The sequence below is a fragment of the Mastacembelus armatus genome, chromosome 3 (assembly GCF_900324485.2).
Source record: "Mastacembelus armatus chromosome 3, fMasArm1.2, whole genome shotgun sequence".
NCBI lineage: Eukaryota > Metazoa > Chordata > Actinopteri > Synbranchiformes > Mastacembelidae > Mastacembelus > Mastacembelus armatus.
In genome coordinates, this window is record NC_046635.1 from 19,670,535 (window position 1) to 19,685,076 (window position 14,542).

At 38.6% G+C, this 14,542-nt stretch overlaps 1 protein-coding gene across 3 annotated transcripts in view; it reads left to right on the top strand.

The window, feature by feature from the left end:
• Positions 1–4,859: 4,859 nt before the first annotated feature.
• trpm7 (transient receptor potential cation channel, subfamily M, member 7) overlaps positions 4,860–14,542 on the top strand; it is a 36,833-nt gene continuing 27,150 nt past the window's right edge. For 2 of the 3 annotated variants that reach the window (XM_026293220.2, XM_026293221.2), the window contains exons 1-2: positions 4,865–5,186; positions 14,387–14,466. In XM_026293220.2, coding sequence (XP_026149005.1) covers positions 5,184–5,186; positions 14,387–14,466 — 83 coding nt within the window. In that variant the 5' untranslated portion in view covers positions 4,865–5,183. Of the gene's footprint in view, positions 5,187–14,386; positions 14,467–14,542 lie in introns of all 3 variants that reach the window. The other variant, XM_026293222.2, reaches the window with a different exon arrangement.

A 14,542-nucleotide genomic window follows, 5' to 3' on the forward strand; every position in this document is an offset into this window, starting at 1 on the left:
AACAACATGAACATGTTGGTAATGCATGAAGGATGGAGTGGTAGAGGAATAATAGCATGAAAAAACAAACTACTAATGACACAAACTGCATAAATAAAGATATGAGGGGAATTCCAGGGCCACGACTTTCACACTTCGCAGTGTGAAAGTCACTTCGCGTGTGAAAGCACTTCGCAGCCACGGGAAGCTCTTCAGATTTATCAGATTATTTTCAGTCAACTAGAAGCACACAGTGATCTCTTAATACAAAACACTGTAATATCCAAACTTGGGCCTGTGTATTTTATCACAATGACCCTGTAATCAGAAGTTAAAATGCCAAAAGAAAAGAAAAGAAGCTTGCAGGAGAGGCTGAGGTACTGTACTGCAGTAAGCAACAATGTAAAATGGCAGAAGAGATGCAGGGGAGAGGTCTGTGTTGGAAGAAAGCACACCTGGCAACAAACTGGATGAGTCCAAGACCATGTGAAGACAAAGCCAGGTCAGAATTTTAGCTTTTTTTCTGCTTTAACTCTCTTATTCTGTCTCTGCCTGTCTCTCTTTCATCCACACACACACAACCACACACACGTAGAAATTTCTCTTAAGGATTTAGACCTTCTGACTTAATCTTGAACCACAGGGTGAGAACTGTAAGGAACATAAATGTATGAGCATTTATTTGGCTCATGTCAGCTTGCGTTTGAAACCTGCAGGGACGTGAAACACCAGGATCCAATGTAGTGTGCTCTTAACAAGCAGCGTGGCAATTACCATAACTTTGACACATTCATTGTAATGGATTGCCAAGACATTTCAAGTCACGGCAAGTTAATTTTCACACTGTAACTATTACAATGACGTGGCTAGAAGAAAGGAAACCAACATTTGAACCTTTTAAAAATGGATTGGAAAAATTGCATGAATGAATAATGGTATGTGGTCCATAAAGATTTTTGAGCTACTGTTTATTTAAATTCATGGTCCTAGCTATTCTAATATTTCTATGCTCCAATAATATTTAAAATTTTACTCAATTAACTAGTGGTCATCTTTTTTAAATACATGTTTTTGACATCTATTCCCCCTATTAAATGTGCTTTTTAAATACATTTGAAAAAAAAAGAATGACAAAATTTTTATGATATGCTACTGTCAGGCATTCTGGGTAAGTTTCTAAGATGGTATGACTAGAAGTCTTTGAATACTTTCAGAAGCCTCTGTACAATTTCCAGAGCTATTATACGCCAACTCTTTTAAAGCGTCAGGTATGTGGTGCGACCGACCTTCCTTCAATTTACCTGCATGACTAGACAAACTGGAAATGGTGCAAACTATGTTAGCAGGTGCAATTTCATTAGAAAACGTTTTTACTGTGTTTGAGGTTTACAAGGAAAAAGCAAGTGAAGTGTTTTTGTGATAGATGTCAATGGTGTTCACTTTCTACGCTGATGCTTGCTGGCAAGTCTGACAAGAAAAACTTGTTTTTCTCCCTTCACAAATATTATGCCTCTGTAAATGTTTAAACATTTATGCAACAAAACAAACATAAAATCACCATAGAAATAAAAAAAAATGTACAAAATATGATTGGATAATTGTTTAACCAATAAAAAATATCAAAAGAAAAGGAAAAGGCAAAGTTTTAGTTTGATAACATACTTTATGCTGTGCCTCCTTGAATTAGATTAAAGAAACGTATTAGTGACCAATTCAGAATCAATGCTGAGTATTTTCTGTTGACAGGGGTGCAGAACCAGACACATGAAATATAATTACAGACAGTATCTGAAAGATGACAATATAACAGTGAGTCTTGATGACAAGCCTCACTGTGTAGTTGCCTTTGAAACAGTTCGGCTTCATAACCTGGTAGTGAAAAACCTATATCATAGATAAAACAGGAGTGAAATTATTCAGAAATACACTGGAACCTATTTAAATGAAGTACTGAGGAAGTACTGTCACAGCTGTTGAGTACCACTAATATACCAAACTTGTATAAAAAAAAAAAATTAAAAAATCTCTTTGTATTCTCTATGGTTCTCTCACCTCATAGGTGGTTCCTGCCCAGAACTGCCTTCATCACCCAGCCACCACAGCAGATGTTATCAGAGTAACGAGGGGCACCAGGTAGAGCTGAGCAGGCTGTGACACAGCAGCATCACTACAAATGTCACTATCATTGCCAGCAGATATGCTGCAGGGAAAGAGGTAAACTAAAGCTTCTAAAGAAGCTTCTAAAGTAAAAGACCAGAGACACCTAGTGGTTAGCAAGAAGAATATCAGCAATTTCATTATGTGAGTGTATTAATCAAGTCAAAGAATGGATGTGCCAAAATTTTCTCCAGCTCAATACAGACAAGACAGAAGTGAAAGGTCAAAGGTCATTGCTCACCTTGACTCCATGTCATTGAAAGCTACAAATCAAGCCAGAAACCTTGGTGTAATCATTGACTCAGACCTGAATTTTAACAACCACATAAATTACCACCTATTACCACCTGAAAAACATTGCTAGAATAAAAGGTTTTCTGTCTAAACAAGATGCAGAAAAACTTATTTATCATTTATCATTTATCTTCAGTAGGTTAGATTATTGTAATGGCTTGTTTACAGGTCTTAGCAAAAAGTCAATCAGGCAGCTGCAGCTAATCCAGAATGCTGCTGCCAGAGTCCTTACAAACACCAGGAAACACCAGTTCTTAGATCACTATATTGGCTTCCTGTTGGCCAAAGGTTAGATTTTAAAATCTTATTGCTAGTTTATAAAGCACTAAATGGTTGTGGACCAAAATATATTCAAGATGTATTAGTTCCCTATCAGGTTTCCAGACCCCTCAGGTCATCTGGGACAGGTCTACTGTGTGTTCCCAGAACCAAACAAGGTGAAGCAGCATTCTTATGCTCCTCACTTGTGGAACAAACTTCCTGAACACCTGAGGTCTTCTCAAACTGTCAGCTCATTCAAATCAGGACTGAAAACACTGTTGTTTACTGCTGCCTTCAAATAATTGTTCATCCTTGTTTTCTTTATGTGCTTTTACATCTTATTTTAATTTACTTTATTTGATTTAAATTTATTTTATGTTCAATGTCTTTGTTTTTATATGCTCTTTTCCATACTTTTAATGTAATTACATGCCTTGTGAAGCACTTTGAATTGCGAAGTGTATGAATGGTGCTATTCAAATAAATTTGCCTTGCCTTGCCTTTGAATAAAAGCTATTTAAGGGCAGGTGCAATCAAAAATCTCAACACTACAATATAGTAGACTGTGTAAATCAATTAAGTGTAAAGGTGTATGGAGTTCAGAATTTGTGCAACAGAGAAAAGCCTGGTAGAAAACTAGTAAACACTGACTGTACTTACTGTATATTTGTTCTTAGAATATTAACAGTACTATGAAACGTCTGTTTATCGAGCAGGTGCTAGTATATGACATTAGAAGCTTGACAGCTTGCATGGTTTTTCTCGCAGAAAGCTCAACTGACCTCTCCACTGCTTTTGACTGCATCCTGTATCGTATCTCTAACTCTCTCAGTGTGCCCTGGACACTAATGCTTGTCCTCTTAAACCCAGTTATTTTAATGCTCTGTAGTGGCATTGGTCTCATTTATCTGACAAGAGTGTGCTGCAGATGCCGCATCACCAACTTTCATGCTTCTACAAGTTCTTGCAAAAACGCTCAATCTGCCTTCCTCTTTATTGTAAGTTGTACAAAGGGAGTCTTTTCTAAAATTTCATGTTTTCTAAGGCCTCAGATGCTGAACTCTGCTTTCTGCCCCAACTACTATCTGTTCTGGATTCATGTCCTATCTCGTTCATGCTGTTGCACAGCCAAAGGTTTGCCAAAGTATCTCGGTGTGCTTTCTCTAACATACTCAATCCATGCTTCAGCTGTGTATAACTGTGCTGCTTGAGCCTCTCAGTGCATATCTATTTGGACTGAAAATCAAATAATTGCATCTAACTTGTCCCTCTGTTGACACAGAGCTTTAAACTCTTCTGCAGTTTTCTTTTGTTAGTTGTCTGTCTTTCCTAACATGCTCAATTCTTAAAAATTTCAGCATCAACATCCATAACAACAACCTGTCTTCTTCTGGTGCCTGTTCAATCCTGTATATTTTAAATATACCAATTTAAACATAACATTTTCAAATTACATTTAATGAGACAACAACAGTTGAAGTGCTTCAGCTCCATTATTTAAGGCCTGCTATACTTTTTAAAGGCCACCAGATGGCACTCTATGCCCACTATATTTATACCTGCGGTAATACAGATCTCAAAGCAGGTAACGATGGGCGTGTCCGTGTGTAATGATCCAACAACAGAAAACACCCACGGAGATTATAGTTATTATCGCAGAGCACTTTATAATCTCGCAGTGGTTTGGTCGGCAGGCTAACACTTAGCCAGACTAGATGAGTGAGACAGGACGATGAAAGCACAAATAATTTATAGAATAACACATTACTTCATTCGCTTCTAATTATACACACACGACAAACTGCTTTGTCAGTTTTTTTGTACTCTGTTACGTATTGGATGTTGACATTTTTAAAACCGAAAAATATGGCTCAACTTTTAAATAAAAAATCATATTGAAGAGAAAAACAGACAAACCTAAAATGGATATTAATTCGGAATAAAAATCTGGTTCATTTTCCTCTTAATTCATGCATGAAAGGGTTAATAAGAACAAGATTAAAGAATCATTTTACCTGGTTTTTCCTTTTTCCTCATTTTTGGAATCGTTATAAAAATGATTCCAAGAACAATCTTGAACGGTTTATTAACTTTTTCTTACTGTTTCTAAACTTCAGCAGGCGATTAGAAAGTGGAGCACAGTCACTTCTGTCAGCAGGTTAACAATCACCCAGGCTGGGTCAACGAGGAAAAGCAGAAATCGTATCTTTATCTGGGGCTGTTTGTGTTTACTAGGAAGTAAAACAAAGCGCACATGTGGCCGCGGCTCCGCCTCGTCCATGTGACAGTGTGCAGGCTGAGTCAGCCGGCTCGTCACGCAGCGTCAGTCTGGAGTCGCACAATTATGAAAAAGCAACCTTCCGCTGGAGCTGCAGCCGAAGCGGATCTTTCCAACGTCCACCGGGCTTTCCTTCCAAGGCTAACAGAGAGCACCGCAGATAGATGGATAAAAGCCACGACACAGCTCTTCCTGAGTCTCAACGGTGAAGAGAATGGTATGTGACCCTCCTCGGGGTTTTATAGTCCCGTCAGACTCACGCTCGGGATCGTCGAGACTGACCCGGGGCTTTTGAGTGCCAGGTCCTCCGCGCATGCTGCCTGCTGTCTGTGAGATAACCCAGCCGAGATCCCGGCGGCGGTGTTCGCTGTGTTTGTGGACTGTCTGGCTCTTCAGCTGAAAGACATGCTCAGACGTGATAAGTAAAGTGCACGCAGTAACACAAGGTCTAGGAAGAAATGGCACGAAATCACGCACGGGCGTGACGTTAGCAGGCTAACTAGCTAGCGGGCTAGCGCTGAACGTTAGGCACCTAACGGAAGCTAACTAGCTAACAGCGGCTTCTTTACCATCAGACCCCAGAGAAAGGGCTTCTCTTAGTCCTCCAGATACCGAAGAGATAAAAGACTCAATTTCAGAGCAGCTGGCACTTGTTTAAGACCCGTTCTTGCCAGCTGTCTCAGATGTCACTGCCAGTAACAAGTAACAGTTAAGTGCCACCTTGCTTGGCTGCCAAGTGCTTCAAGATGAATGCGTTTTATTCCGGGAAAAAAAAAAAAAAAGAAATCATGCTGAAATATTGCGTCTCAGTCATTATCTCAGACCTGTGGTAGACCTTTGCACGCCGAAGCGTGACTCTTTGGTGAGAGTTAAATGTTTCAGGCCTGCTGCAGACATTGCTAAATTATTTGTAACTTGTAATTTCCAAGCAAGGCCTCCTTTTTTCACAAGAATTTCCTGCCCAGTCCCCTTTCATGCGGCAGACTGAGGAGCTCAGGCTGAATGGTAAGAAAGGAGGATGATGATGACAAATCTGTGAGTCAGATCTGACCACACAGTGTGTCTTATCATAAACACACGCAGTAGCCCTACTTGGATATTAATAATGGGATGATAGTTTGGATTAGAAGTCATTAGGAAGATAATATCTTAGTTTTATATTGATATTGGTTTGGGTGATGCCAATTCAACAAGAACTTGACAAATACATGTTTAGATGCCAGCTGCATACTGTTGTCACATATCAGTCCTGCTCTTTAATTTACCACAATGGGCTCATTCACTTTGGGATATTAGAGGGAGACATGCTATCTTATGCTGTAAACCATATCCAAATCTCTGACGGATTTATACTGTCATGTTGTCAACTTAAGTTTAGATGTGCTTACTGGCAATTGAATGCAGCTATCAGCATGGTCAAAGTAAGGAATAATTAATAATGTGGATATGATAGCTACAGGCAGATTTATGTAGCATTTATTTTAGTCTGTAAGATGAGAAAAAGAGCAGCCATCATTTCCCCCTCAGTGCAAAAACTGTCTTGGGAAACCACAGTGCTGGCCTGAGCTGGTCACACGTCTCAGCCTCACCCTGAACGAGGGATTCGCGCTGTTGTGCTGCTTGTCTGAGCAGTCTGATAGTAACTGCTTGATGTGAACCAATGCTGATTCATCAGAGAAGTCGGTGTGATTTGATTTGTATCACCAATTGGTAGCAGAGCTTTATTATTGCAAGTCACAGTCTCTTACGTAATGATGGATGGTTGAAGTGGTCATCAGCTTGGGCTTTAGGGCTCTGTGAGCTGGTAGAAAATGGTCTTGCATCACTTTGTTGTGCACTAGAATAGACTCTTGCATCGACTGCTTGTGTGTGTGTGACACACACACACACACACACGTGCGTGTGTACTATGTATGTGTGTAGCTGCTTGCAATGTTTCAGCCTGCAGCGTGACTGTAGCATGCTTCTCTGAGCTCTGCTATCTCACGCTCTAATCCATTTACACCACACACACAGGTCCATTTGAAGATAACTGATGATAAGTTTTTCCACTGGCCACAGAGACTATTTTCTAAAAAGTTGGTCAGTTTGTTAATTTTATGAATGAAGCTGTCCCCACACCCTCACTACTTGTGTGTGCTTTGAACCACCCAAAGGTCACTGGAGGGGATGTCTACTTGGTGTATATTGTACTGACACAATATATGTAAAGAGAGATATGTTTGAGCATGTTTCCGTTTTTATAGCAAATTATCTTTTTATTTAAACAAATATGTAAAAGCAGTAACTTGACACTGATACAGCTGCTGGAGTTTTTCCTTGGCCTGCTTTAACCTTGGTTATCATAGGCTCACATAACCATGAGTACTAGATGTTTCATGTTTTACTTCACCATAGCTTCAGCCTTACTATAGCCGCTAGTAGCCCATGCCGTGCAGTCTTTCAGTGTTCGTGAGCTATGCCCAGGGTACAAATGTGAGAGTTGGAGAGCTGTCACACTTTGGTCTCATGACTGTATGACTGCTTTACTTCTGTTGGAAGCGTTCCAGGTATCTTATCTGAAGGTTACAATGAACTCTTTCCCTCCATTTAACGTTCTTTTATTAGACCACGATCACAGAACAACCAAGATGGGGCAAGGACTGCAAATTGATAAGGCTTGTCTGGGTTACAGTGTCTCACAGTATGTGATAAATTGTTTTTTTTATGAAGTCTATTTTAATCCGTCCTTGACCCCATCACAAAGATGCATGCTAAGAAGTTTAGCATGGACATTTTACCTGTTGTAGCGTCTGAAGCTGTAAATTAGAGAAGTGGATAGGAACCACATGTATGAAAGGCAGGTTTGTTTATATAGCACATTTAAAGTACTTTACAATTGCAAAGAAGGATTCACAGCAATAAGACACTAAGATTCAGAATGAGATTAAAATCAATTAAGATAATGTAAATTTAGATAAACTTTATTTTTTAATAAAATACATCATAAGCTCATCAGGAATTTGGTGTTCCATCTGTGCAGGATCACAGCTAAAAGCATCACCACCCTTTTTGGGTTTGATGTTCAGTTCCTCTTGCTGAATGCTTCCTAAAGCTTAAAGCCCTGCTGCCTTTGCATTCTACAATGAAGTCATATCACTGATGTGTAAACTAGATGTAGTACTGTGAAATCTATTTTGATGGTAACTGGTAGCCAGTGTGACAATTTAAGAACAGGAGTGATGTGCTCATTTCTTATTTCTGGTTCTTGTTAAAATGTGTTATATTCTGAATGAGTTTAAATTGTTCATTGTTTTTTTTTTTTTTGGAAGGGCAGAGAAAAGACATTAGTCCACCCTATAAGAGAAGATTGCATCAATGAAGACAATAATGAATGATTCTTGTCTACGATTGGGATTAGTGGATTGTCATGCATGTCATGCACTAACAACAATATCCGTATGTCCAAAAACTGGAGAAAGTTATATTAGACAGATATTACCTGTAGATTAATCACAGAAACTAAGAACTGTGTGATCTTTCTTCTTTTTTTTTTTCAAGCCTGAAAAATACACCACAAATGCAGGCGCTTTGAGCTATGCAAGATTGATTTCATGTATTGTTGCATTTTTTGTGTGTGTGTGTCACTTAAAAATCCTAACTTGACTTAAAAGTCAGCTGTAACATCAAACAGCAAGAGAAAGGTGACCCTTAATGTTAGGTTAATTTCTGCTCCAAAAAAACATGGAGATGTTCTGCACTTCAACTGGCTGTATGAGTGCTATGCTCACCAGGGAAATAATGGCCAGTCTGGTGTTCGTAATGTGAAATTATTACAATTATTTTGAGAAAGGAAGTCAGGGGCTAGTTTTGTTTGAGGATTGCATAGCTTTTCAACAGTGGAAAACAAGACACAAGCATTTTTGATGTTCCTGTTGATACTGATGTTGATATCTGAAGAAGCATTGTCTAGTTATGTATTTCAGAGTTGTAAATGAGAGGCCTTTTGTTAAAAAAATCTGAAGATAATTGAATTGAATAGATTCCTTTACGGTTTTTGTCTCTTGGATTATCAATCTGTATTTATGAATGTTAAATCACCAGTTATGACAAGATAGTCAAAGTCTGTTGAGATAACAAAGTAATTCAGTTAAGTTGTCAACAAAGTTCGCAGAGGGCCTTTGAGGTCTGTAAATTGTTAACACTTAATTTTTAGTGCAATTGTCCAAATTAGACAGCTGAGCACACACCTTAAACTTTTTGTTCCTTTTTGCTTGAGTGTGTAAAATTACCATGAGTAATTCTTGTTGCATAAATTTGCAGCATAGTACTTTTGACTTTGTACAGCTTCAGTTTAGATGTGTTGATAGGACATGCCATTGGCAATTTCAAATATAATGTTTTAAAAAATATTGTAAAGTGAAATATGACAGTTTGTATAATAACACCTAATTTGATACCTGGTCTGGCAGAAGAATGACTTGAGTTGAGATTTGACTTATATCTCCTTCATAAGAAAACCTCTCTGTTACTGGAAACATGATGTTCTGTGACGTGGATTGTGGGATTGCAACTAACTATGAAAGTCCTGAAAATCACTTGAAAATCACAATGAATTTTGTTTTGTTTTTGTCTACAAAATGTCAGAAAATATTGAAAGATGTCCTTTACAGTTTTCTTAAACCCAATTTGACATATTCAGATGTTTTGTCATGCCAATTTCTTATCATTTAAGGTCCCTGCAGACACTAAAACAAGGAGCTAGAACCAGATTAATTTGTCATTTTTGTATGAAAAAGTTCTTAAGAGTTTAATTCCTTGTCAAAATTGCTGCTGAATAACTTCTGTTGATTATCTTACGAATCTACTAGTCATTCCAGCTCTAGTTGGTTGCTACGTGTTGTCTATATCTAGAGCCATTATTAGTACCTTTGGGGATTGCGTTCCCCTGTGATATGAGTTGGTGCAAAGACACAGAGCTCAGAGGACTTCAGGTATGGGAAAACTCATGACGGGAGCCTTGGATAATTGTACCGTGGAGAATGTCTTGCTGTAGTTCTATGTACATGCCTTATAGCAGGGATGGAATTGAAGTTGTTGTGAACTACAGTAATTTGAAAAGTAAATATCAAAACGATGACGCACTTGAACCCTGCAATTATTTGCTTTTAGGTTTTATTTATTGATCCAGCCAAAAGTTCTCACTCACTTTCTCACCAGGTTTTTTTTTAATTTCTAATGTTTCTTTTGTTATAGATGATTACTGAAGATATAAATATCACACAATACAATTATGTATTGATAGAATAGTGTATAAGCAAAGTATGTTTTTGACTAGGTTGGTGAGTTCAAACTTTTTACTGCACTTTTTTATAGTGGTAGTTCCCAAACTTTGTCTACCCCCTCACCCCCTTTTTTTTTTTTTTTTTTTAAGATAAGAAAATCTTACCCCTCCCACCTCCCTCACCAACACACATGTACAAAGCAAATTTTGATGAAAAAGGGACAAAAAAAAAAAGGACATTGTTTTGAGAACTACTCTTCTGTTTGGTGACTGTATCCAATAAACTGCTGACCCCTTAGCCTCCACTTTTTCTAATGGGTAACAGAATTGCCAAGCCAGATGTTATCTCACCACGTATTATTTCAGACAGAGCCAGGGGAATGATGGGTTCACCAGTTAGCCCTGTTACATAGCCGGGGGAAGGAAGAGCTCAGTTGGCAGGTTTCCAGGCTCACAGTGTGTGTTTGTTGCTGACAGTAGGAAGAAGAAAAGCAGAGTATTTGGTCACATTTACATTTGTCCATGTGAATACCTGTTTTTTCAGATGAACATGGCCGCACAAATATGTACAGTTATCCTTAAACAAGCTCACAGCATCCTTCATTGTCATACTGGAAAGCTGCTGGGTTTGCTGCTGGAACAGAGTAATCACAAAACCTTAAAAGAATAACGTCAGAGAGGAAGAGGGAGGGAGTGAGGAAGTTAGAAGTGAGAGTGTGTGTGTTTTTGGCAGGGACTCGAAAGTGCTCTAGTCTTTTGTTGCCTGACATTCTCAGGTGCCATGGCTACAGGTTATAAGAACGCAGCCCTGCTTTATCTGCCTCATTAACACTTTGTTGGATCGAGACGACACCAGTGTTTTTTTGCTGAAGCATCCCTCCATAGCACAGCACCGAGACCTTCCTCAGGGTGTGTCCACATCTGTCACTAGATCAAGAGTCAAGAGGCAGCACAGGCTGATAACATAACTCACAAATTTGAAGCAGGCTGTAAAGTAATTTTTATGAACAATATAGAGTAGACTTCATAAACACTGCGCAACATATGGAGCTGTGCCAGTAGTCACTGTACATGTTCTGAAGAGTCACTTCAGAGAGGTGCTATAGCTTGGAAAATAGAGGTGCAGCTCCTTTGGTAAGTCTGATGTGGTTAAAAAGTGAGCATTGACAGTAATACTGTTATTAGTGGGCACAACTTAGCAAACCTACCACATTAGCAGCTTTGTTTACATGGCTGTGCCACTCTGTCATTATTAGACATTAGTACACAGTGTGCACTATGTTCAAATCCTTATATATTAGTGTTGACTGTTTGGTTAGTGTACTGTACTAGAAAGTAATGGAACGTACCATTTTGTAGACATGGCCAATGTTCATCATACTGCCAACTTTGAAAGCTTTCCGATACCGAGTTCTGAATGAGCTAAAATGATTTTGTTTTTTTGAAAGGTCAGAGTAAAGACACTTGTCCACCCTACAATGAAGGCATGAATGAGTGAATTTGGTCTGGACAGGAAACCTGTCTAGCTAAAGTCTAGCTATTTGTTTGAGATAATAAGATGCTGATTTTAAGTATAAAAAAATATTCTGTAATTATGTATTGCCAAAAATACATGAAAGAAGACCAAAATACTTGTTTTTGGTCAACATGATCTTTTCCACATCCGAAATTATTTTGTTGCTTTTTTTTTTTTTCTCTCTGCACTTAAATCTTTATTTTTAGTGTTTTTCTCAAAATTTTCTGCACTCATTTTCATTTTTAACTGTCATTTCAACACAGCTTTCAAATACAAAAGCTTAAGAGAGTAGTTCAACCCGTTTAGATAGACGCTCGTTGACTTTGTTGCCGAGTTAAATAAGAAGTTCAATAACCTTTTGGTGGCTGCCAGTTTTATATGAAGCTGGAGCCTGGAGACAGTTAGCTGAGCTCAGCATTAAGAATGGAGATTGGGGGGGGGGGGGAATACCTAGTCTAGCTCTGTCAAAAGGTTTTAGAGCTTTTGAGGTTTGTTAGGTGGATTTTAAGATAAGATAAAACAATATGAACCTTTTTGCCCTGCAGTAGGGAAATTCCAAATGTTACAGCAGCATATAGAAGTTTTGATATCTTTCTGCAGAGCAGGGCTAGCCAGTTACCTGTTTCCAGGCTTTATGCTAAAATAAGCTTAATGCCTCGTGGCTCTAGCTTCATGTTAAAGGTGCAGTTATCTTCTGACCTGGTAAAAAGTAAATAATCATATTAATCCCTTTAAAGAAAGTACAGTGCTTTTCAAAAGATGTAACTTATTTAACTTCTGACCCTTTTGTTTTCACCTCTAAATAAGTGGTTTTGATAATTGAGGGTTTTTCCCCGCTATTGTATGTGGTTAACTAAAGGCTTTAAAGAAGGGCTCAGCCAAAAAAAAAAAAAAAGTCATATTTAAAGGAATTGTAATTTCCACTGTGGAGGTGATAATTTACACCTAGAAAAACATCACATGCATCAAATGATTACCCACATCACATTTTAATTTTTGAGGCCAAAAAAAAAAAGAAAGAAAAGAAAATGCAATGAAATACCCAAGCCTGGTAGTGGGACTTATAAGCTATCCTAAACATTATTTAAAAGTTAAATTGGGATATAAATTATATTAAGAAACCTTTGTGAAATTTTGGGAAGTGTTGTGTGTGATGTGTGAACAAATTAAATGTTAAAATATTTCCATATGGGAGAAGTGGTAATTGAGATTTGCCCTAGATATATGAACCCATGTTGCCGGCTTTACCGGCCAGTCTATGAAAACATGTTTTCTTTAACATTGTATGTCTACTCTCTTGAAAAGTAGCTTCAAAATATAGGTTGCCTACTGAAGTATACTGTAAATGTGGGGTCGGACTTTTTGGGAGAAGCTTTATGTGTACTGCATGAATCACAGTTGGTGGTGTCTCTGCAATAGACAAATAGGCGTATATCATTGTGGCCTCTGCACATCCAGTAATCTTTACCCTCTCCCCCTCCTCCCTCGTCTCTTTCTCCCCAGCCAAAGTATAATATCTAGTTTGTCTCAGACACATTCATCAGCCCCCTGAGTGGCTTCTTACAGATTAACAGGGGATGGAGTTTGGAGGCAGCAACCTCTTGCTGATCGCTCAGCTTTTAACTCAGTTCGGACTTGTGTGGTAACAGCATCATTGTAGACTTTGCTGAATGGCAAACTGTGTGGAGGATTTCAAAGTCACAGAGACTGAGAGAAGTCTAGTGATTTGAAGCTTATGATCTGGGGCGGCTGTGGTGAGTGTGGTTTGTCCAGGAGATGCATGAAGGAGCCTTGGTATGTTCCTGTACAAAGCCCTTAAACACAGAGATGAAGAGGAGGACATCCAGGTACACACTCAGAGGCTCAGTGTCACTGGTCAGGTAGTGTGTGACCTATTTGTTAAGGTGTTTCTGAAAAACCACCATTTGTTGTAGACCACATGGAACCTATGGATGAGACCTCTGTGTTTACATACATGCAAATATTAAATAGTGAAGATCATGTTCAGGTAGCTCTTGTCTTCTGGTAACCAACATTTCTATGCATGTGTGTTTTAATGCTGTTGTTGGAGTTTCATGAATAGTTGAACAGCTTTGGCTTAAAGCAGGTGACAGCGTTTGCGAGTTTCACTCTTTGTGCTGGGAGGGATTAATGTTGTTAATCTCTTGTGGGTCCTTCTGAGCTGTACTGGGGGAGCAGTGAGGAATGATGTTAATTGAAAATTCCAGTGACATAAACCCTTGCTTTGATAAAATTGTGAGATACATTGAGATAGTTATTGAAGTTTATAACTGTAACCTGTAGCTGATATATATCTTCTAATATTTTCATACAGTAAAATCCAAGATTAAAGGGCTTGTAAACTACCCATTTTGTGAGTTTAGAGTTTGAAGGGAAATTTATTCACATTTTCTTTCACTTTCTTTGACTGTGTCAGACTACAGTGAATATAATGCCAGCACTGTCTGTACAAACATCCAGTTACTGTACACAGGAGCATTGTTTTTAACATCCTCATGGAACAATTTGTTTTGCAACTAATTAGTTAAATGCAGACCATAAAACCAGAACAACAAGCGTGAGGAACATGAGTTGCTTTACTGTTCTGTTCACATCTGTTTTTCCTCTTCGTTCACAGTCCCAGAAATCCTGGATAGAAAGCACTTTCACCAAGAGGGAATGTGTGTACATACTTCCAGTATCCAAGGACCCCCACAGGTATGTGCTTAGATCTTCTGTAGTGGGCCTAGTGGTGAAATGGTGTAATTGTAAGGTGTGTGTTGAAGTAGCCTCA